This window comes from Rhynchophorus ferrugineus, unplaced genomic scaffold (assembly GCF_030347505.1).
Source record: "Rhynchophorus ferrugineus isolate W39M unplaced genomic scaffold, kcgeb_rfMv2 rfM8, whole genome shotgun sequence".
Lineage (NCBI taxonomy): Eukaryota > Metazoa > Arthropoda > Insecta > Coleoptera > Curculionidae > Rhynchophorus > Rhynchophorus ferrugineus.
Window position 1 is genome coordinate 261,613 of NW_027472587.1, and position 25,897 is coordinate 287,509.

Below are 25,897 nucleotides of genomic sequence, written 5' to 3' on the forward strand. Positions count from 1 at the left end.
TTACTGCTAAAAGTAAGAAAAACAATGAAATTATTCATAGCATATATATATATATATATATATATATATATATATATATATATATAAGCTTCTATACTTATTTTTAATTATTAAATTTTATATAAACTATATCGTCGATAAACTTTATTTTATCGATGGTATAATAAAAAATTTAATATTTCATTAATATCTATCAATTGTATATCAGTTATAAAATTAAAATAATACATATGGGCTAAATATATCGGTTCGTTTTATCACATGTGGTTTCCGTTTAATAGCCAATTCAAACAAATTTATTTTCTATTTGCTAACCGCACAATATCCTTATCTTCTTCGTGCATCAATAACCATTCGGCTATAGTTATTCGTCGTTTATCTGTGCATCAACATGTATCTGGATGTGCTTCTATTAATATTTATGTTGGACAGCTCCTGGGCAATTTCGGCCACAATTTACAGTGAAATTTTCTTGACTAAGAATGTGTCGACATTCCCACAGGGTGAAACGATAAACGCTTATTTTTCTTACAGTTTATTATTACAAAAAGGAAATTCTGGACCATCGTAAGTATTTGTTTTTTATCTTTATGTCATTCATAAAATTAATATTTATTTCTGAATATTGTAAGGTGCTTACACTTGTGTTTTATTGCGTGTTTCAGCGAGAATATTATATATCTATAATCAATAGTGTTTTCCAACTTTTTCGCACACCACGGATACTATCTCAGAAAAATGATAAATCTTCTCTGGGTATCCCCAAATCGACCCAATATCTCGGTACACGTATTTTCCTATAATTTGTATTGTTAAACAGATTATGACACATCTATGTACACGAATAATAAAGAGAAGAACGAATGTTTGATAAATATGTTAAAATGTTATTGTAAAAATATTATATAAATAGTATATATTATACTATATATAGTATAGTATTAAAAAGACATATATATATATATATATATATATATATATATATATATATATATATATATATTCAAATATATCCTTGAGTGCTGAGTCAGTTTACAGTTCGATTAACGAGTAGACATCTGAATCTGAAGTATATGGCTTTCTTATCCTAGCTTTGTTGCTGTCGATTGGAGGAAAATACTCTTCCTTACTGATTCCTCTCCAATCCTAATAAATATTCTTTAATTTGATTTAATATATCTTGTGGCAATGCAACCATGTTGTACTTTTCTTAAACTTCACTTAAATTACTAAAGGCTCTAAAAGCTTCAAATATTACATTTCTGGCTATTAGGAGATGTTGTTCTAAACAAACTTTTAATTCTTCTTTTAATTCAATAAGCCTTTTTAAGACGAGCTTTTATAAAGTTTATGAACTTGACACATTCTTGCATCGTTGCTGTCAAGGGTAAAGGCATTTTCTTGACAACCAATGCCTCTCTATGAATACTACCGTACATCAATATACATTCCGACACTACAATGTTTACCCTTGAATAAAGCCTGTACTAATGCCTGACATTACTTGAGCGCCATCTCTACTCAATACCACAGACTTCTTCCATTCAATTTTACGTTTGTTGATATAATCATTCATCAAGTTAAATATTTCTTTGCATGTCGCTGATGTTGGGAAAGATTTACAAAACAAAAATTCTTCATAAATAGTACTCTCAAAAAATATCTTACAAAACATATCAGATTGACATTATCGGATATACTTTAACTACTAAACTTTTAATACTAAACTGCTTTTTCAAAGTCATCTGCTATTTCCATAATCCTATGCCTCACCATATTATTCGATAACGCTAACAAACTTACTTGGCTTGGCTGATTTTTTGTCGAACAATCGAGGTGGTGTAATTTTCAACAACGGAAGTATTATTATCTTCTCACAAATAACATGTGGAGAGCCGAACTTGGCAAATAATTATTAAATTTCATAAGAAGTCAGGACAAGATTGTGAGTTATTATTTAATTCTCTCTTCTTATTTGTAAAGAATTCTTTTGGCTTTTCTTTATAGTCAGTATATTTTAGTATTTAAGTTTGGCTATGATGGACTATATTTAGTTTGAATAATGTAATCATTGATAGACATCACAGTACTTTTGTTATAAGAAGGCAAATCATACTCAGACTTTTAACAAACCAATATTATCAATCGTTATTCTGCAAACCCTGTGCGTTCTGGTATAATCGGAATTATCCTTTGGGTATAATCATGTATTCCTAGTCGATTCATTTTTTGCCATATGGTCGGCAATTACGAGTTCCCTTGTTAAGGACAATAATCAAATAAAAAAAAAGAATTCAATCCTATAGCAACGCTAAACTAAATGTCTGCCATCTGCTGCTCCGTCGAAAATTCCGTTGTTAGTTGTCCTTGACTATAGGCCAGATCTGGTCTGGTCTTGAGCATTAGATACATTAATGCTCCGACTTCTTCTCGGTTTGGAAACCTCTGCTTTGTATTATTTTCTTTCCCTGATTTCAAAAAATATAATCATTCAAAGACTGGGGCTTTTTTAAAGTTGACCGATCTCTTAGCCTAGCATCTAGTCCCGCTTCTTGAAGCTCTGAAACAACTTCATTAAAGTCTTCCTTTGAACTGTTTCTCTCATAATCTTGTGACTCATCATTAACAGTTTCCTCTTCTGGTTTCACAACTTGAAATGGTAGTTTAATATGTTCGTTGCAACATTCATGTTTCTCTTCAAATTGTACATCTCTAGATAAAATAACGCTTTGATCAATTTCAATCCAAATTCAAAACCGTTCGTCACCATCATATTCTATGAGGCGCCCTTTTAAGGCTTTTCTATCCATTTTCTCCTTTTCTGACTGGGGATATGGGCATAACATGTTGATCCAAAGATCCTTAGATATTTAGTTCGCGGCTTCTCTCCATTCTACAATTCATAAGGACTAACACCATCTACAGATGATTTTTAACTAACAGCCCATAATTATGTTACATAGGTCACTTATGGATATGAATATTTCAAGGTCCTGTCCATTTTAACTACAGTTCTATTGTCTCGCTCACAAACTCCATTCTGCTCAGGAGGGCAGGGCGCCGTCACCTTTGTGTAATTCCGTATTTTGATAAGATCGATCTAACCTCTCCATTGTCAAACTGCCATTACCATTATCAGTCAGTATCTCTTTTACTGAATATCCCAATATCGTTGTTTGCCTTATAAAGTCCTTCAGCGTTTCAATTACCTCTGACTTTTGTGCTATAAAATAACCATACCTAAATTTTGTATCACGATCCTGAAACAAAACAAAGTAACGCTTCCTTCCAAATGATTCATCAAAAAGTCCTCACACATCTGTTGATATTAGTTCACCTGGAGTTTTTGACATCTCTCTTGTACCGAATGGCGAACGATGTGCCTTTCCATATGTACATGGTTCACAGATTTCTGCTTCATCTATCTTGAAAGCAATACAAAAATGCTTCTTGAGTTTTGCTTTTACATGATGTTTATCTTGGTGGCCCCATCTCTTATGATAGAACTGTATCAGATTATATTTACCCTCGACAACAGAACATACATCAACTCGATGTTTAGGTACTAATGGTTTAATGGCTGCTTTGTACAGAGTGCCACTTATTGGATGAAAACCACATAACTTCAATGGACTCAATTAACCATAATCTTTACCGAACGGGACATAAGTGTGGACTCAAACTATTCTTATTTCTTTATTACATTTCATGAGCAGCTAGAACAGAGTACACATTTTAGGAAATACTCAGTACATACCAGACATCCTTCAATGTTATTTCCTCACATTTGTCTTTAACTGTTGATGAGAACCGAATTGCTCCTTTTCCATAACCATTTGAAAACTCTTTTCCAGCAATTTTATTTTAATACATTGTGGTTGACTAAATGCTCCATAGCTGACAAAATAATCTGGCCTATTTGTCACATGCGTTATAGTCCCACTGTCTATCCACTAATTGTTTTCGTCTACTTCTGCAGAAAAAATTTCACCGCATGCCGTTAATAGTACTATGTTTATCGCTAGTGTCTTCTCCTTTTCCTCCTTCAGTGTTGCATCCTTAGAGGGTCGCCCATCAGCAATCCACTTTTGACATTATCTAATCCAATGGTCTAGTTGTTTGCAATAGTTACACGTACTTTTTCCCTTCAACATATTTCTAATTCTGATGCCCTGATTTACTTTACATGATTTTACAACTAGAACATCCTGTTCAACTTTTACATCATTGATTTTGGTAAAATTCCTTTCAAACATGTAAGTTGTTCTTTTAGCTCTTCGAATGTTATTCCTAGTTAACAACATTCAACTTGATACGAAAGTTTGAAAGTTAAATATGCAAAACTTTGCACTAATATTAAATCAGGTAATTCATTTTCGTTTTTAGCTTTAAGTCCATTATTTAATTCGTTCCACAAACCTGTCAATTTTGCAATGTGTGTTGCGATATCTTCTCCTAGAATGCAACCAAATGCAAAAAAGTCGGTACATATCGTAAATAACTGATCCTTGGCCGATGCTTCGATATTTTGCTTCAATGCCTCCCACACTTCATAAGCCGTCTCTATGTCCATAATTTTTTGATATACAGCATCTATTACTGCACTTGTCATCATAGACTTGATATAACTTTTAGCTTTTCTATATAAATCCGATTGCAATTTATGTTCCTTCACCATCTTGTCATCAGCGTCTGCCGCCAACACGCTTGGTTCACCAATTCGACGTCGAATGCATCTAAAGCTCCCTCGTGGTAATCCAGTAAATTTAGTATTTTACGCTTCCACATCGGCCATTCCGTTTCACCGTTCAGATATTTAATGTGTTTAATTAAAACCATTTCTATTTATTTGCTAACTATTTAGTCTCAAAATTAATAACCTCAAAAGAAAAATATCTATTTTCAATTCGGACACGAAACTGGGCACATAACCTGTTTAAATTTTACGGTTATTAATCGATATACTGAGACTACTTTTAACAAATAGCTTTATTTAATACACCTATCTAAACGGTTGAAGACTCTATATAAACGAACCAATTAATTAATCTATATACAATAACAAACAACAAAAACGTGATTTTTCTCTTGACTAATACTTCTATATATCTGACAACTACATAACTCTAAAGTCCCTATAAACTAGTAACATTTAATTATTGTACTTAACATATATTCCTTCATTTAACTAAAGGAGAAATATTTACTTTAACAGTATGGAAGTATTTTAAAATAATACGTATGTAGACTTGATTGCTCTTTTAGCTAAAAAATGATATATACCCATTTTAGAGAATACAAGGGTAGAATAACAAAAGTAAATAAATAAATAAATAAATAAATAACAATGATAAAAACACATATTCAATTGTAAAATTTTATTGGGATTTGACAAATATTTATGGAAAATTTTATAGTAACCTGTTCAAGATTATCGAAATACTCCGTTAACTGAAATCAACCTATCGCCAAGATTGGAGATACGATTTTTTTATCTGCAAGACACACAATGTAAATTTTTAAGAACTTTTTCTTATATGCCCTATTACTTCTGCTTTTTTCTTCTTCAAATTCATAACTGTTGGCCCTGAATAAATTATAACATATAATTACTAACACCTAAGTTATTTTCAATTTGCTTATTAGAATGACTATCTATGAATCTTTTTAGTTGTATCTAATCTATAAAAGTAATTCAATTATTAATCAATACATCACTGTACTAAACATGAACTTATTATCTATTTTATTTTAAGTAGAAAGGCATGATTTCTACCCTCTTTATTCCACTCTTCGACCTTGAGAATAGTAGCCGTTAGATCATTAGGTTATCGTTGACAATTAATATTATATGTTTTTATTAAACAATTTAAATCGACTCTTGTCAGCACATTTATCCCTTTAAGAATATTATTCTCTACCAATCTAGGATTCTGCAAATTCCAAAAAAATTGTAAAATGCATGCAAAAAAATTGATCTTTGATTTTATTCTCTTCGGCATTTGTCAATTTTTTGTAGCAAATTTCATATTCATACCCCACATATCTCAATATATTCAACGGATACTTCACCTAAAATGGATGTTATTACTAAAACATATAATGACTAAAATATAGTTCTAATTATTACCAGTAACTGCAATTTTTGCTATTATTCTTTTCGGACAAACGCTTGAATGATTGATCTGGGTATTGACATTGAAATCAGTTTTTTACAACTGTTTACTTCAAATCTACTGTCACTATTGTTTTGCACTTTCAAATTATATTTTAACGAAGTTTTTGAAGTTAGACGTTTAAATCTGAATTTTATATATGCCAATATCTGTAAATCCAATGTAATAAGTAAATAAATTTGAATGGTCTATCTAAAACCAAAAAAGTATATGATTGAACTAGTATTAAAACTGCAAATACATTTTGTTGTCAATATTCATTATTTAGGGCTCCTTCACTTTCTATTGTTCATCCTTTTTGGCGTTTGAATCTACATTTTTATCTTTGCTTTATATTTTTATCTAGTTTTATAGATTACTAGCGACCCGCCCCGGCTTCGCACGGGTGCAATGCTGATACTAAATTAAATACACTCCAGAAAAAATATGAACGTTGTATATAAAAACATAGCGGCCCGCTCCGACTTTGCACGGGCATAAAATATATATGCCTATGTCACTCAATGAAAACATGATTAAAATGGATCCAGTATTGCACGCCTTAAATTTAGAGTAAAACAATTCCTCTTCCCCTATACTTACAATGAAGATTTCCTGCTATCTTTGGAATATCTAAATTCATACAAGTTTTATTACATTACACATTTTTAAACGCAAATTTTAAATTTGTAATATCTCCGAAAATATTTGTTTAATTTACATGCTGTAAGGAACCATATTGATCTATATTAATTGCACACTGTATTTAAGGTACTTAATTCGATAAGGATTAATGCCGTATTGCTTAAAATAGCTTCGTACCAGCCATTTTCTCACGTAAAAAGTAAACAATAAAAATGGTTAATGTGGGTTATCCCTAAAAGATAAACATATAGCATCGCGGACTTTTTTGTAGACCTTATTATGGTGTACAATACTGTAGTACTTTAATTTGATCTAACTCGTAGGGTTAGGCAGCGTTTTTGCTAATTGCTAAATAAGCCTAAAAAAATAGGTTAATTTACGACATCACGTTAGAAACCTCTAAAATTAGCAATGTTGCCTTAGTATATTATGCATGTATTATACATATAAACCTTCCTCTTGAATCACTCTATCTATTGAAAAAAACCGCATCAAAATCCGTTGCGTAGTTTTAAAGATTTAAGCGCACATAGGGATATAGGGACAGAAAAGGCGACTTTGTTTTATACTATGTAGTGATTTCTCAAATAAATTGGTGAAATATAGGACTTCTGATGTTAGATTTAATAAATTTGCTTAACAAATGTCAATTAAACTCATATGGCTCAATATATAGCAAAAATGTGTTGATGAATGTGTTTCTTTTTGTTACAGTGTTATAGTGGGTGCTCCCAAAAATTGGAATTCGCCTAAACAAAATGGAGATGTTTATCATTGCAACATGAATGCCAACCAAAAACCGACTTGCATAAAAGCGCCTTCAGGTATACTAAGTTTTCTTAATCAAAATAAACATCAATTAATATTGAGTAGAATCTTGATAATTAAGAAGATTGAAATATTAATAGACTGTTTTAAAAAATGTTACAAATGCTACATTAATTGTTTAATACTATTGTTTAAGACTTTTTTAAATTATAGTACACTTATTTAACACATAAGCAGGGTAGCTGGTTTTTTATTACTTAGTTATTTATTTTATGATCGGTGTAGTTATTATCAATTTTGCCAAATTACTAATAATATTTTGTCCCATATTTTCTCTGGACTTTCCCTTTTACCTTTTGTTATTATCACTAAACTTAACTAATTGAATTTTAATTATCATTAAACTAAATTATCATTAACTTCTATATGAATAACTGGCATTAATATTTGAATTTTGGATTACATGAGGGTGCGTCAATTGCCAAAGACTTCAAAGACGGCAAGACTTCAAATGGTATTCACCAAATCTCACCATAGTTGACGATTAGTCTCAATTGTTCCAACTTCAAATGTCGACCTACCGAATGGCGAGTGACAAACTTTGGAGATCATACCAGAAGACATTCGGTCTTACCCAGTCTGGTTACTGGTGTGACTGGGATCATATTCCTTGTCGAATTTTACGTTCTTGTCTAAAAACAATTACAAATGTTAAACAATAGCTAGGATTATATCTGATAGAAAAAAAATTCTTTTGAATACATTTTACAATAAATAAGAAATTAAAGAGACAGCTTTACACACAAATGAATTAAAACATGTTCCTAGTACTGTTAAATAACATTTGAATAACATAATATATTAATAATAGCAGAATAATAAAAATATATGTAACAATTCTTGCTTGCAATATTACCACATATACACCTAGCTCTTACTCTCTTTTGTGTTCTACTATCTAGTTCCTATCTGTATGAAGTTAAAGATACAGATTCGTCAGAATTCCAAAAAATCTGTGAAAAAAACACAAGCTATAATTTTCAGTTTTCCGAGTTCTCAAATTACAACCTTTAAAAAAATATATTACATGAACTTGTACTATATTTTTCTTTTTGATAGGTTAAGGCAAATAATCTGTGATATATACATATTATATATTTAAATATAATTGTTGATGTAGATTTTAATGAAAAGATTACAACTTAAATTACAATTAGGAATTGCATCTCGGTTAAGCAGTGCTTGTCCTAATTTGAATGCTTGATGTAGAAACTAAACTGTGCTAAAGCAGAATCCTTTGAAAAAGAAGTAATTTTATTCGAACCGTCACGTCTAGGAAAACAATACTTTTGTTCTATTTTTGCATTTAAATAAATCATATTTGCATGAAATGCCACAAAAATGACGTCCTGACATTTTGAAACTTCCTTAAAATTATGCACAAAAATAGAGAAAAGTACATAAGATGTCTCACGACATTTCATAATGAAAGAAAAAACATTTGTAGTTATTCTAGTAACTCAGACGCACAGTCGCTATATCTTTATATTTTGTGCTATCTATTGATTATAACCATAGAGTAATATATAAAGTGTTAACTTGATACAAATAATTTCAGAAATGTTTTGCGTGGTCTCTGCAGGAAGACGCTGGTGTCTTTTTGTGGGTTTTGATGCAATGAAACCCACACAATAACTTAGTAAAAAACAAGGACCACGTGCTTCGTTCCACGTTTTTTATTTACAAAAACTGGTTCGACACGACACGAGGGGTACTTCTTCTAACGGCGGGAAAATGAGAAAGGATATTAGGTTAGGTAAAGGAAGTACGGTACCGCTGTGGAAGTGGTAGTGTTACAAGGGAAAAGAGAAAAGAAAAGAGAGCGATAGGTCATCGTGGTGGTCTTTTATAGCCGAGAACCGCATGGTACCAATCCACCGGTGTTGCCAACCTTGGAACTTGCTGTAGGTGAATGCGAGGTGGCCTAAAGGGTCGCAGCGGTCACTACATTCTCGCTGCATTTTATTGATGAATTTAAATAATAACGAAAAAATTTAAATTAAATATTTAACGAAAAATAATTAAACTTGAATATAAAAATGCTGCAATCTAATTGAAACCACAACATATCTCCTGGTAAATATAATCAAAATTGCCTATAGCATTATTTCCCTTTTTCATATTTGTTGAGTGCTATCAATCGTTAGTTATCTGATAATCTTTTTGTTCCCTCATACTGAAAGCAAAGCAGCACAGATGGTCTGTATCTGTTATTATTTTACTTACTTGTTCAACACAAAAATGTATTGAGGCAAGTTATATTTATTTTTGCAATGTTGTGAATCTATCTATTTATTTTTGTGTATCGGATAACTAATTGTGGAATGGATAATTAAACCGGTTAAATTGTTTGATATACTTCAGAATGGAGAAAACATACCAAAAAGTAATATTTTAAAGAACAGCAACTATTAATATTTAAAAAATCTCTAAATTATTATATAAATGCATTTACATTATTTTTGATTGCATCCACAAGAATGAATAATACTCTTAATTGAAATTAAGAATTATACAACAAATATTGATGTTTATCTCAAAGTAACTAGGTTATCTCACAATTTATTGAGTTATGTCTGAGAGTCTACCTTTTCATACAAATTATTATTTCAGCTATACTAAATGATGATGGTAATTTATATGGCGCTGTTGTCGATGGCGAGGATAGAGTCGGTGGTGCATTTGTGGTACGTAAACAAGTTTCTATACCAAACAACCATACTTCATGGTATTAATATAAATTTTTATTTATAAATATCTTTCCGTAATTAATAGTTTTGCGCATATTTAAAAGTTCTTTTAATTAGGTCTGCGCCCCTAGACAAATGACCAGGAATATTATGAGGGGTTATTGCGTACAATTCCAAGATCCAAGTTTGATACAGAATATGAGCCCTATTCATTTATTCAGCGAGCCACAGTTCCCACGTAATCTCTCGATTATCGGGTTAAATTGTTTCAAAAATAATGTTGTATATTTATCCTTTCAGCAATATCGCCTGTCACAAATAAATCAGGGTTCATTTACAACTACGCTTTTGCTCTTGGTGGATTTGATATGGTATATTTTAAACAGGTAAGATTAAATAAACACATATTTTTTAATCACTCTATTAATAATATTAGATATTCATATACTATATATATATATATATATATATATATATATATATATATATATATATATATATAAAGGAAAACGAGATATTAATTAAAAAATCTTAAAATACAACGCTGCGCAATTGCAAAATGCTTGCAAAAAAACAAAATATGTTAATACGATTTTCTTATGCATTTTCATGGAAATAATGAAAAATCTATCACATATATATATGAAACTTCCATCGGAAACCCAAAATAAACACATGTAACAAATTGTAATGCAAATACTAAAATAATGATACAAGAACTAGAGAGAGAAAGAAGATAATATTTGAAGTAGGAAAGCCAGAGATGGAAAACTATAAAATAAATTACGGTAGATATAACAAATAATGAAATGAATATATTAAAAAATGGGAAACACTGTATGAGAACACTACAACAATACTAAAAACAAGAAGAAAATGGACATGAAGGAGGAAGGAAAATAAAAACAGGAGATTGATGGAAAGAAGAAGAACTAAAGAGAAGAACAAAGAGGGAACTGAGGAAGTGTATATATCACTTTTCTAAGGTATTTCGTACCTGCTGTTTGTATCTTAGTCTATCTCTCTTTAACAATACCCACGTCAGGTAGCCTAATGTTGGGTTTAGGTTAGGTTTGATCTGGGAATGTATTTGTACCCTTCCATTTTAAATTTTCTTCATATTTCTTTTTATTAATTTTTATTTTCATTATTAATTAATTAATTTTATTCATTATTAAGACAGGTCTCCTAGACCAACCATTAACTTACTGCTAACAACTAGTATTATAATTAATACTCCCTTTCACTCAACAGTATCACCCAAGTTCCAGGGTCCACTGCGTTACGCAATACCTTCTGAAATACATACATCCCCACAGCCCTATACCATAGAGCCCTATACCATAGCATATTAGTTGGAACATCTGATTGTAGATCAGTATGTTGTGAATTGCCATTTTGAATTTTCTTCCAAGGAGCTAATATAGCTCTTTATATTTTATTTTGAGTTCGGCTAATTTCTTTCTGTCATGCTGCTTCCATTCTAATTTGAGATCTAGTGCCATGACTAGATATTTAGAATAATACTAGTAGACTCTAGCATAATTCCATTTCAAGTCTAGCGGGGTGTTTAGTTTCTTGTTAGTAAAATTAATAGGAAAAGATTTTAGCCCATTAATCTACATAGTTTGGTCCAGTCTATTAGTTTATCAATAGTTACCTGTGGTCATTATTTATCAATAGTCATCTGCAAATGTAACTATCGTAATTCCTTCGAATTTTAGTATGTCACTGGTATATCGCAGATAGAGGATAGGTCCCAGGATACTATCTTGTGGCACTCCTGCTTATATTTCTTTTAATTCGGAATATTCTTTTTCCGCTATAGAAGAGTCAATTGGAGATATATGATGTTAATATATCTACATTTTGCTTTTGCGGCATTTTGTATCAAATATATATTAAGGCCTGGTGTCTAACTTCATCGAAGCCTTGTGCTACGGATAGAAGAACTGCAGAGGATATTTGTTTCCCTTCCAAAGAACACTCAATGATATCCGTTATTCTGTGGACGGTCGGTGGTTGAATGCTTTTGAAGCTACCCAAGATGGTAGTGCGGACTTAGGTTTCCTTGTTTTATTATTGAATTTGGCTCAAAAAGCTTCGACATAATGTTAAGTAAAGAAATAAGTCATTATATAATTTTTTAACATTAGATTTGATATTATCAGGCGTATCAGTATTATAATTACATCTGCCACTTTCCAATATGCACGCAAATATTTCGGTATAAAAACTCCGTTAAAAATATTAATAAGCTTTACTAAGGGTTTTTCATGCAGTTGTTTTAGGCTTTGTCCAGTGATTCAGTCGAATCTGGATGAGTATTTTGGGTTCAGGTTTATTCTTATCTCATTAGTTCTCTTAAAGTTACTGGTGTGATAATTTGTAATGTTATGTTACCATTACTAGTTATGACGTGGTTCGTCTGTTCGCGATTGGAAGTATAGGCTTTATTTTTTGTCGTTGTTGCTTCTTATAAGTGGTATAGATATTATATGCCTCTTAGTCTTCATGATTGTTCTAGAGTAATCTTGAGTAATTGGGCTCCTTATATGCTGATAGTCTTTGAATATAGGTGTTTATCGAATCCTTCTTTAGATTTTCGTTTTCTCGCCTAATCCTTTGAGATTTATTATTAAGTATTGTCTTATCTATCGGATGGCTAGATTGTTGCCACCTTCTTCTGGATTTTCTTTTTCTTTAACTAGTTCTCGAGTAGTCTACACCTTTAGTTATGTGTGTAATTACTTTGGCATTTTGGTGTGCTGCACTTTGAATAGCCTTTGTAGAGATTTCAACTTCTTACTCTAGTTGCTCTTCTGTTTTAAGACTGGTTTTCAGGTTGCACTGGAGGTTCATTCTAAAACTTTCCCAATCAGTGGTTTTATTAGCAAAGGTGGCATTTGATGTCCTTTTTATTATATTTGTGCTTAGGATTTACACAATGGCTAAATTATCCTATTTGTATAAAATTGGAATACTCTTTTCTCATTATCAAAAGATCTAACAAATCAGGAATTTTATCATTACTGACGTAGTCCAATAGGTAGGCTTACCTGTTGAGTGATAATTACTGCTCACTTATATTAATGAACTTGTATGTATGTATCGTTTTTCCATTTCTGGCATTAATCTTCATCATTTGACTTTTATTACTTTCGATTTCAATAGCCAGATATTTAAATTCATTTAATTATTCTATTTCATACTCTATCAAATGCCTTTTTCAAATCAATTAATGCGGTTGGTGGTAAAGAAAAATAGAAGATACCAAGAAAATATAAATAGCAAAGAAACAGAAAACCAAAAAATAAATCGGAAAACACGCAAATACTTAGGAAAATCATCCAAAATGAAAATATATGTTCAAATGCACTGATAAATCAACAATGGACTCAATTTTAAATGTTTTAATATACATATAAAGTTGTCTTTCAGAATAATCACCCTTCAATACTTATTGGGGCACCTGGGAGAATGAGCAATAAAGGTTCGTATATATACACGACCTCTTACTATTTAAATACTTTATTATAACTTGGGTGCTTTATATTTGCATTAGGGTCAATGGCTACTTACTCTCTCGATACTTTTAACCAAACTGAAGTTTTCCCTAAAAGAACAGCAGTATTCGATGAAGAAATTGACTTTTACCTTGGTTAGTAATCCTGTTTAACATTGTTGTGAAATTGTTCACTTAAAAATGTAAAAATTAAATATATTTTAGGATATTCGGTTGCAGTAATGAAGTCAAATAAAAACAGGAATGATGTCTGGTTTCTCGCAGGAGTACCTAGAGGAAATGATTTAAAAGGCAAGGTAAGATATTTACGAAGTTTTATTCGCAAAAGAACCTTAAATCAATAAGCAACTGTGATCAAAAAATATTACTTTGTAAATATTTAAAATTTCTGTGTATTTCGTACAATACATCTGCTACATACACCTAAATGAAAATGTACATATTTAGAGACATGAAAATGAATAAAATGAAACAATCAACATTGACTAAAATGTTGTCTCGCACCAAGTTATTATTTAATGCTGACAATATATTTTGTCCTCTTCAAAGTAACTTTTGAATTTCATACATATTTTCAGTTACCAACGTGTATTTTGAATATAAAATATAAAATACAGTATTTTAACTTATTTAAAATACAAAATACAAATTGCAAAATACCGCCAAGTGTTATGTAAATAGAATAGAACTAATCTAGCTCAACCTAGTGATCAGTAAAGGAAGAATCTACTTTCATGAGCATTAGATTTAGACAAACAATCTCTGGTTGTAAAATTAATAAAACTTACTAAAGAACACAATCTGTCTACAGGTCTTGATCAATACAAAGCGTCTGTTAAAATAGATGAACATATTTTTTATATTTGGATAGCGTTAAGAATGGTAAGCTTTTTGCTTTTATTGTTTAGGAAGCTGGCTAACTCTACCTCAACTGTTAATACGTGCGGTTGATCACAGCCCCTATCCAAAAAAACAATAAAATCGCCATATTCTTTACTAATACTGCTACTCCTGCTATTTCCAGGAAATATTACATTTTTATTTTATAATTTTCTTCTAAGCCAGGAATTTCAAGATTATGAATGCTTTGTCTCTCTTCTGTTGTGATGCTTTCTGGCAACCAACGCATTGTGTAACAAGGTTAGTAGCATGACTATTGGTATTTAGCTCAATTTATTTCAGGTGCCATTTTAACAAACTTCTGAATCTAAAACCAAATTTTGCTTCTAAGCTCTTTCTAAATTGTGATTCAATAACTGTGAATTTCCTCAAATTACAATCTTGCTGATTGAATCTAGTTCTTATAGATATTAAAGTAGACAGAAGTTTGCCATTGTAACAATTGTTGTCCTGAATCTAAAATTAAGCCGTAGAAATTGGTTTCAATACTTCAATGAAGTCCTCCAACTATTGTAGTTCTGTGACACAGAAAGTTGTTTACTGAAAGTAGTAATCTTGCCGAACATATCAAACAGTCATTATATTTTGATTTACTTCTCATAAGCTGCCCTATAGAACCGTAATATACACACAATAAGGATCAATCAAAGATATCAACACGACTGATATCTAAGACAGTCTTTTATGACATCAGTCGATTTGGGCCTTCTGGATATATTCCACAACAAAATATATTTAACAATTGATGAATAGTGAGCTCTGCTAACCCGAAAATTCATGTCTGTAATGGCCCAAAAGACTATACGATTGTTAATAAAGTTCTAGGATAATCTAATACAGATAACTATTGAAAATAAAATAAAATTATGCATCCTGGGCGGTTCCTATAGTAAATTAGAAAAACGAATGGTACATGCAATATAATAATAGGAAAATACAATGAAAATTGGTATGTTATGTCAGCACATTCAAATGCTTTTTTATATAATACATATTAGTATTGTTTGATCATGTAAAATGGTACATGGTAAGATACGTTTCAGGCAATTATCTACAGTAAAAATCCGAAGTCAAGATTTGGCGCTGATATTGAAGCGGTTTTCAACGGCGAAGAAGTTAGTTCATATTTTGGTGGCGTCGTTTTCGCGTCAGACTTGACTGGCGATGATGTAGATGACATTTTGATAGCAGCTCCATTTACTGCAGGGGCCACTTTTGACGAAGGAGCAGTATATTTCTATAAAGGCATTAGAGGTAGTTCCAGTTTCGTAAGTTTTGTACCTAATGGCATTTTGTACTCGACGAAAGAAATGACCACATTTTCTTTCAGGAACCTCACATCAAATTAAATGATAATGAAAAAATGGGCGGTAGATTTGGAATGGCTATATCTCTCTTAGGAGATCTGGATCTTGACGGATATAATGGTGTGTTTGCTTTAAAATGTTACATAAATTACTCAAAATACATGGCTGTGAAAAGCTGGCTTTAAGATTTTTGTCAACATTTTTCAGCTCTTTCTTCAGTTACTTAAATAGTGTTGGTAATACAGTTCAAGTATTACAACACTTTTATTAGGGTTCAAATTTCTTCAACTCCGAAGGTTCTCTCGATTTCAAAGTTTGTCAGAAAAAAAGCTGTACACGATCAATGTTCATATTTTACGATGTCTTCGTGTAAATCTTCGATAACTTCCTGAATTTATTTTTAATTGAAGAATTTTGTATAGGCAGTACCGGATTACTAGCCGATTTGATATCCAAATAAGCTGCATTATCTGATTGATCATTGACTGATCTATCCCTTTAATCTTAGGCCTAGTCAGCGGTGTCTCCAGACAAACAACTGCAGTAATACTTTATAAAAATTAATGTTGTGATTCAGTTTCGATTTATATAGCTCTAATGGACTAACCTATGACTTTTTCTCGTCACAGTACGCCATAGAATTTTTCTTTTTTTTTGATATGCAAGCAATGAAACTGCGATGTTGACACTTCGAAATGGCGTTTTCAGTCAATTTGGGTGTTGTTTGGGATGTTTCATTTCATTGGCATCAAAGTCACCACTTTTACATTCTTGCAACCAACACCAGCATTATTATAACATTCTAGAAGTTCAAATCAAGCAAAGAAATAAAAAATGTCGAATATACAACATTCAGCATTCTCTGATTATTCGTTTAAACTGATTTTACTGATATTTCGTAATTCATAATTCAATTTATTTATTACATGTTCGTTTATATACATCTATGATCAATTTCAGATGTAGCAATATCTGCTCCATTTGAAGACGATGGTAAAGGATCTGTCTATATTTACAGAGGCTCAGCAACTAAACTCGATCTGATACAAAAAATTGATCCTGAAAGTTTTGGTTTAACATATCCCATTAAAGGTTTTGGTTTGGGATTATCCAGGGGAAATGATATTGACTCAAATGGTCATAATGGTAACTATTTTGTGCATATATTGCCGGCTTTGGGAATTTTTATGATTTTATAATGGTCTGATTACGTTATAGATGTTGCTATCGGAGCTTATCTGACAAATACATTTTTTCTCTTAAAATGCCGTTTTCTCATCGAAATCGAACCAACACTACTGCTTAGTACAAATGTTTTATTGCCCGAGGTGCCGAACTTTCAAATGACCTTGTGTATACACTCTAAAAAAAGGAGCGTCCAACTGTCAGGAGACTATGCTAAAATGAACGTTTATTTGGACTCTATGGATTATCGGTTGAAACCAGAAACTCCCGTGAGCTACGTCAGCTTAAGATATAATCATACCATTTGCAAACATTTTGATATTGAAGTAGGGGTAAGTCGATAAGGAAAGGAATTTGTCATGTAACGGTATTTTTTGTCTATTACATTTATTGTTTATCTAAATCAATTTTAGTAATTAAACAGATATGTATTCCGCTATTTTTCAATGAATTAAAGCCAAAACGAAAATAAAATGACGCTAAGTTCCTAAAGAGCCGATTTTTTCTTATGATATTATTGGGCCTATAAATTAATTTTAAACGATTTCTTTTTAATTCAAAGGCTTCTTGTGAAAAATCAGTACAATGTATTTTATTCAAGGTATTATCCATTGATACCCGCTACTTTTTCCCATCTTTCAGGAAATGTACGAATTCTTTCTTAAAAGAACGATAAACCTTCTGAGGCTATCTACGAATCGAACCATTTTTTATGTCCGTAAGAAGTGAAGCCCTTAGATATATAACGACCCATATGTTGGAACAAGAGGTAATTAAAAGAAGCAAGATCTGGAAATACGGCGGGTAGGGTAGCTCTTCCCATTTTAATGTTTCCAAGTATGATTTTACAGGTTTTGCAACACGCGGTTGAACATGACAATGCTGAAGAATAACATTGTTGAGTATTTGCTCATTTTCCGGCTGTTTTTCACACAGTATTCGGCTCAAACGCATCCATTGTAGTCGATAGAGATCCCAATTCATGATATCGTTCCGTATAAATGTTTTCTTCACACTTCAACGAAATGACACTAAAAACTGATACCTGTCAGTGAAGCTTCAACGTGAAGTTGGTTACAAACATACTTAACGACTTAATACATAGTAAATCTTTCGAAATTAATTTATAGGCCGATAAAACGAGTCAGTCAATCCTGATACTGCCGTTCACTTAAACACTCCTCACTATAAACACCAAACAATTTTCGATAAGTCTGCGCTATATTTCTTCGTTTTTGAAAGTAAGAAAGCAAAATATTATGAAAATAACTTTCTAGAATCTTCATTTTCAAAGCATCAAAACTGTTGACTGAGGAAATGACGCTGCTTTTATATCTAAAATGTTCTATGAACTGTTACGTTTTAAACGCGCTATAGCATGGCTTCAATTAATAAATATTCCTAAACGTATGCGAATTTAAAGATATTTATTAGGTAAAATTACTTTTTATTCAACTTAAAAGAAAAGATATTGTAAATTACAATATTAGCGAGATATAATTGCAACTGTAATGATATTTTCACTTCCTCATACCTTTTCTGCTAGAATGTTGAAATTAAATATTTGTAAAAAACAGATTTCAACAAGTAACATTTAAATTAATGAAATAAATATAATAAATATTCTATGCTACTTTCACAAATAGTTGACATTGTAGATAAACATTTAATATTAATTTTATTTTACAGGCGCTGACCAGTGACTTGTATCCACTAGAAATCAATGTGACTCTTGGTCTATCTCTAACGGACGCAGCGGTCATTGGACAAACATATTTCTACAGAGAGTTACCTTATTTACACGGATGTGGTTCCGATAATATTTGCAATACCAGCTTGACACTTGTCTTACAATCTAATATGTAATTTTTTGAAATACTAGTCACAATCAGGCTTTATTAGTTTTTTTAAGAGAATATTAGGTGTACAAATTAATTTTCTCCAAAAGTTTTCAACAAAAAGTGTGAGAGGAAATTCTTTTACACATTCTTAAATACTAGCTACTGCTTTTCATAATCTCTTAGAGAGCCTGTGGTTACCAGGTCACGAGAACAGTTTTGGGTATGTTCATATTAAATGTGATGCTGGGTGGGCAAGTTGTTACTTAAAAGAAGTAGGAACCATAAAAAAGAATGCCTAGTGGGTATGTGGGTAAAAAACTTGTTTGATTTACCTCAGACCTGCCATACACATGTACAAACAGTCGATACTCATCAGTTATAAAGTTCCCACAAATGATGTTTATTCAACCCAAAATTTAAAAAAAAAATGTATCCAATATTACGATATGACGTTTTAAATTAGACGATTTTAACAATAAAATAAAGAGATTTATAGTGGGAAATTAAAAAAAAATTTTAATAAAACATTTTACTCATAAGTAAATTTAGGCAAAGACAAAAACATTATCTAATCTGAAAATGATTACGTTTAACAAATATGAACAAGACTGGACTGTTTCAAAAGAATGTGTAGAAAAACATATGCTTTTCAAACCTATCAACTTATTTCCTTTTGAGAAAAAACATATTTATATTTAGTTCTAGTTCTTTTTGAAGATTCTGATGTGCACTGAATATCTGTTTATTCCAATATTCAACTTACATTCATACATATATCATGTATTTAAAAATATATATATATAAGCATAATTATATATTATTATATATTATATAAGCTTAAGATGTTCTACAACATTTCAGATTGAATGAAAAAAGTATTGTTTTTTTTTTCTTCGCCTGGGTTGGTCTACTAGGGTAAAAAATCGTCTCCGGTCCTCTAGTGAATGAGGGAAACTTATTTGTACACTTAATACTTTTTCTTTGTCATTCATACTAATAACTGAAATATTTCCAGGTCGAGTATGGTGATAGGAAAAGATAAATTTGTTTCGTTTGATGTTATAGCGAAAAATGAAGGTGAACCTTCTTATAAGACTGACGTCTTAATCTATATGCCTCCAGGAGTTGATTTGAGAAATTCGGGTTCTTGTGTTAAAAACGTTTCCATCAACGCTTATGCGTGCAGAATAAGCGATAAATTTGATATCAATGATTTTAAGAGGGTAACTATTTATCAAAATTAATTGGATAAATATATTTCTCAACATTTTTGTTTTAGAATACGTACGTTTTTGACATAATCAATGAGAATCAATTCCTGAAAAACACAACATTCTTTGCAGAAATTCTCAGTTTAGGAACAAATAAAAAAGGGAATAAGATTACTGATACGATTAGTATACCAAGTAGAAGCGATTCTAAACCATATATAAACAGGTAATTCTGTTTCAATATATTTTTTTTAATAAAAAATTTACATTAAATGAAAGATTATTTATAAATACTAGCGCTACAAATTTCAATCTGCTATCTACCATTCTTATTAATTTAGCATTAAAGAGCTTATTTTAACATTACATTCTTTAAGTGATAAAATACGCGAAGGATTAACCAACAATAAGATTATGGTTTACATAATTATAAAATGCGTGGACAAAGATGTAACAATGGTTCGAACATGAAGGGTAAAGATCAAGGTATACCAAAGAGATTTTTGACATTTCAATTTATTAATTAAGGAAGAATATTTGTACCTTGCGGCATATAAACTGCTGTAAAATTCAATATCTTTATTTTTCCCAACATGTTTAAGAGTTTATATAATTTATTTTCTACCTCAACCAATTCTTTCTGCTAATAAAATATTTTGCAAGCTGGCGGAAGTTTTAAAAATATGGCTTTTTAAAGAAATATGGATTAGATAAAGAGTTTAGTAACATGATTCTAGATGCCAAAGAATTGACATCTTGCTTGGAAATAGGTACGAAATCCAAGACGACAAAAAGTTGTCACCTGGCACTACTAGACATTCCTCCTTCATCTTTTAATAAAATATTTGAATGATTATCCTCTCATTCTAGTGTTTTTACATTTTTGTAGAATATTAACAAATATTCTGATCAAGACCGATATTATATTTTTAAAGTTTTAACCGACAAAGATCGAAACATTAGTTGCCGAATATTACTATTGCAGTACGTTAATAATATAACTGTATCAACTTATATACCTACAACTAATATTTTATATTTCCTGGATATCGAAAATTTTATTAACAAATTTGCCAAAAGTAAGGCTAGAAAAGTGCAATTTTTATAAAATGTTTCTAACATTTTCTATCAAATATACCTAACAAAAAAGTAAGCAATCTATTGTTTGAACCATTATATATTTTATAACTTGAACATTTTTTCTTTTATTACTCTCTAAGAAAATTATTAATAATAATTTTGTGTGTGTACTAACAGTTTGCCTTAAACGAAAATACATACGAGCAACAAGTCTGAAATGTTAATTCTATAACCATTACTTATGTTGAATTTTTACGATAATTAAATTATTGTCTTGTTTCAAATCATATAAAAAGTCAAAGGACGACGAGGACAAAATGTTAACAGCGCTTATCAGTATTTGAGGAGACTTGGCGCGTCATTGACTATTATTGATTTCATAAATATCATAACGGTTTATCAACATCATCATCATTATCTTTTATATCATTTTGCCCTATAAATATTAATGAACATAATATTAATTATTTTATTCTTTATAGCCATGTTTCCCCGGATTATATGCAGTTAAAAGAAAACATGGAACCTATAAAATATGAAATTCTACAACAATTTCTTATAGGCAAGTCTGGTCCGTCGCCTCTGTTGTTAGATTTCTTCATATCAGTACCAGTGGTGAGGCATAATGGAACAAATATATTTGAAACAATCAAAATTAAGGTATATGAAATTTTCTTTAAAATTAATCTTCAGCTGCTGTAAAGTTAAAGCTGATGATCTATTGGTAGACAGTACTGGATTATACATATTATATATATATATATATATATATATATATATATATATATATATATATATATATAAATTTCAGGAGGAAGGAAACTTATTTAATGTTTCTTGTCAACCATATACGGGTGTAATCCGTTTTAACCGAACACAGGAAAAACTGTCCATTCCTTCTGATAAGACCATCATACACTCTTGCTTCTCTTTAAACGAATGTAATCATTTTAAATGTGTTGGTAACTATATTACTGATAGTAGAAACATGACGAAAATAGTGGTTGAAACATCAGTACATCCAGATTTACTGGGTACGTCATATAATATTGTCATAAACATTATTTTCCGTTTATAATATTTTTATTTTTTTCTTTTAGTGGAAAAGTATAAAACCGTATTTTATAAAAAACATTTTATCGCCTACGTAGTAAGCATGTCACTGGAGTATGAAAATAAAAGGTAACTCAATATATTGTCGCTGAATTTTTTCAGAGACATTTTAATCATCAGCGACTATTTATTGGAGAATTTTTTTGAAACTGTCCAACAGTTGACCAATTTTCGGTATATTTTTTTTTATTTAAAAAGCACAAGTATGTAGTTATTTTTCTTTTATATTGCTTTATTTATTTAGAGTCCAGATCTAAGATTTCCTACACCTCCATATAGTTTTAAAAACACTTCAAATTTTCAAGTTATTTGCGTGAGTCGAAATCTCTTCGATTATAGTTATTTGTGGAATTTTTTCACTTTTAAAAAGCATTTTCTCTTGTATATTTCTTATTACTCTAATGCTAGTTAATGTTTTAGTTTGGTCGAGTCTGTTCCGTTCTTCTGCTCTTCGAACAAAATAGTCTACTTACCTCTATGGATGTATATTGCAGCTTGTGTCTTGATCTTTGTATGTTTTATAACAACTATATTGTGTTTAAAGCAAGTAAGTACACGATATATATACTTTACTTTTTTTATTGGATTTTATCTTATTTTATACTAATTTTAGTGTTCATGTTTCGAGAGAAAGTATTACAAGAAATTGCAACAGGAAAAATTGCTTCTTAAGGTGATTATTTTATATTTATATATTTATATATTTCTCTTTAATTTATAATGTTACCGAATGTTTTTAGTAGTTTAACATTTCAATATAATGTATGCAAAAGATGTTTAGGGTTGAGGAAAAAGTAATTTCGTATTTTGTTATTGATTATAAAATTTATAGGGGTTTCTCTAATTTATTTTTTAAAAGATATCGATATAGACTCACATATTTCATCTGGCGTCATCGCTACGGAACCAAATATCGACTATTAAATAGTTTTGAACAACTTTCATAAGATTGCCTCTCAAAATAAGCTTGCTATTTCGATACCATGAGTTGAAGTCGTCAAAGAATATGATGTTAAGTTTTTGGTGGGACCTGGCCAAACCATTGGTTCGACTGTTCACTGTCAACAGCTAATGCGATTGAACCAGGAGATTCCAGTCTATCGTCACTACACCACGCCTATTTTTAGTGAATCGGCAAAAAGTGACAACAACAACAACAAATAGCTAGATCGTTGCTCCGTTAGACTACCATTAATATCTTTCTCTACAAAACTCTATTAATCATGAACAGTTTGTTTCAAAAAGGCTTATGAAAATCACCTGATTCAGTTTTTAATTCTCAATCAGTAAATCTCAATTCTATAATGACGGAATATGGCTTCTACCAAAAATGTTGCAAAATGTCATCGATCGAAACGGATCAAAAAAAAAGAATATTTACGGAAATGACAGAATAATATAAATATCTGAGATTTACACACTATTTATTAACAGTGCTGTTTATTTCTAACCGTAAATCTATTGCTGAGGCACCATTTGTTTTAAAACAGCTGCTTCGCGAAATGGACTTGTAGGGTGTCTAAATAATTTCCAACGCAATGTTGTCTGATACCTCCAATTCTATCTGTAATGTTGGAGGTGGAAATTTACTTATCAGCCTTCTTCAAAACTTCTCATAACGGTTGAATTATATTGAGGTCTGGCGATTCTGCCGGCCAGAGAACATATTCTGATACTCCTTCAATCAACTTTTGCTATCACTTTTGCAGTCTTTATCAGTTCATCAGTCTCTGTCAGTCCCTGTAATCAGTTTGACATTTGTATGAATAAATCAGCTTCGGGAAATGTGGAAAGACTGAAATTACTCTTTTTCCAACCCATTTATTTATTACTAATTATATTATATTTTTAGGAGAACGACAGCTTAATTTGCATGAATGAATATGAGGAATTGCCAAATGTTGATGGTGAATGAGTTATTATTAACAATTCTTATAAAGCCTTATAACTGTTATTCACCATCAGTATTAAAGGAATTTATCTAAGAAACTAAGTTATTAAATTTTTAATCATAACTTATTTTTAATCTAAAAAATATTTTTTTGATATTATATAGGAGATACTGTTATGAGAATTGAACAAATTATTGCTCCCTGTTAATTATTACAATAAATAATAAAGCACTGAGTATAACATACTCGCTTGGATTTTGTCTTACTTTCGGTTACAAGTTTCTCTCAAGATATAATATACATTATTTATCTTGAGGATATGATGCATTAAAATTTGAATTTAATAATTTTAAACTTAATATAATGTCCAGAAAGAGAAACTGGGAGACTGCCTATAAAGATGGATGATAGCGAAAACCAGGAGATGGTAAGAACCTGTGATGACTGATGATCTAATAACAAACTTGAGAGATATATGTTATGATTCTGTAACATTGCAGCGTTACGGCACTGTCTCTCATCGCCATCTGCAAAGGGTATCTTTTTTGAGGCCAGTTCAATGGTGAGATGGGTTTGGTCCGTTTTCTAAGGGACCTTCAGTTCATCAGTAAATCATTCTGTCAATCAGTTTTTTAAAGTAAATCAATAGTTTTTGTTTTCTAAACCTTTATATATTTTATAACTTACATATTTGTGCCTATAGCCGCGCGACATCCTTGGTGAAACAACATTAGCTCATCTGCGGAGCGGACTTGTGGTTCGTAATACACTATATCTTGCTGACCTTACCATATGGTAAGCATATGCGCAGTAAGAGTTTATTATCATGAATATTCACTCTTCGACACGCTTAGATGTCGATGTAAATGGCTCTCCTGGACTAACTTATGAATATTTGTACTTGAGTTTATTGCAGTAAATCAACTTTTTTGACGCCAATCGCAATACGTCAGAGAGAATTCTGTTTTAGCTGGCAAGAAAACCGCGAGGTTAAAATAGTTCCAAATTCATGTAGTAGCCATTCAGGATCATTCCTATCGCACACAAATGTCTGAAAACAGTTAATTCACCAATTTCTAAGTTGTTCGAAAGTTCCTTGACTTTGAGCTGAATAGTGGACTCATAAGTCTTGCAATTCATCGTCTTCGAACTGTTGGGCCTTCTCGCCGTTCTTTATATCATTATTTATCATTAGTATCAAAATTACCACCTTTAAATCATTAAAAGCAACCCAAAAAATTTGCATATAGTGGAGTAACAATACCATAAACTTTTAAAAATATTTTGATGGGCTTTCACAGCTGATTTCTTCAAATCAAAAACAAATATAAAAATGTCACAAATGCAATTTTGACCCTTCAATAATTAGTGTCTAGATGCACAGAATAACTCAATAATATTAAATGAAAAATTGCTATTTTATATTATTTTATGTAGAAATGTCAGAATAATTGAGATAGAGAATTTAGTTAGATTGTTTAACAGTTGATTAAATTGATAATTTACTCTCATCAACAGATATCG

The 25,897-nt window shown here is 30.9% G+C and overlaps 1 protein-coding gene across 1 annotated transcript; it reads left to right on the forward strand.

The window, feature by feature from the left end:
• The first annotated feature begins 358 nt into the window (after positions 1-358).
• LOC143201406 (integrin alpha-PS4) lies at positions 359-24,615 on the forward strand. The gene is made up of 21 exons (XM_076412437.1): positions 359-567; positions 7,515-7,624; positions 10,242-10,315; positions 10,436-10,556; positions 10,619-10,704; positions 13,760-13,811; positions 13,884-13,979; positions 14,049-14,140; positions 15,788-16,012; positions 16,075-16,171; positions 17,012-17,197; positions 17,270-17,568; positions 18,926-19,098; positions 20,093-20,300; positions 20,357-20,514; positions 21,851-22,028; positions 22,180-22,402; positions 22,469-22,550; positions 22,902-23,028; positions 23,095-23,154; positions 24,334-24,615. Exons 1-21 carry the CDS (start codon positions 392-394, stop codon positions 24,394-24,396), a joined length of 2,886 nt encoding a protein of 961 aa, XP_076268552.1. The 5' UTR covers positions 359-391; the 3' UTR covers positions 24,397-24,615.
• The last annotated feature ends 1,282 nt before the right edge of the window (positions 24,616-25,897 follow it).

Coding starts and splice junctions, on each gene's coding strand:
- LOC143201406 (XM_076412437.1), top strand. CDS start 392: ATGTATCTGGATGTGCTTCTATTAATATTTATGTTGGACAGCTCCTGG. Junction 17,198..17,269: donor TGACTCAAATGGTCATAATG/GTAACTATTTTG, acceptor ATTACGTTATAG/ATGTTGCTATCGGAGCTTAT. Junction 20,301..20,356: donor ATATCAATGATTTTAAGAGG/GTAACTATTTAT, acceptor TTTTTGTTTTAG/AATACGTACGTTTTTGACAT.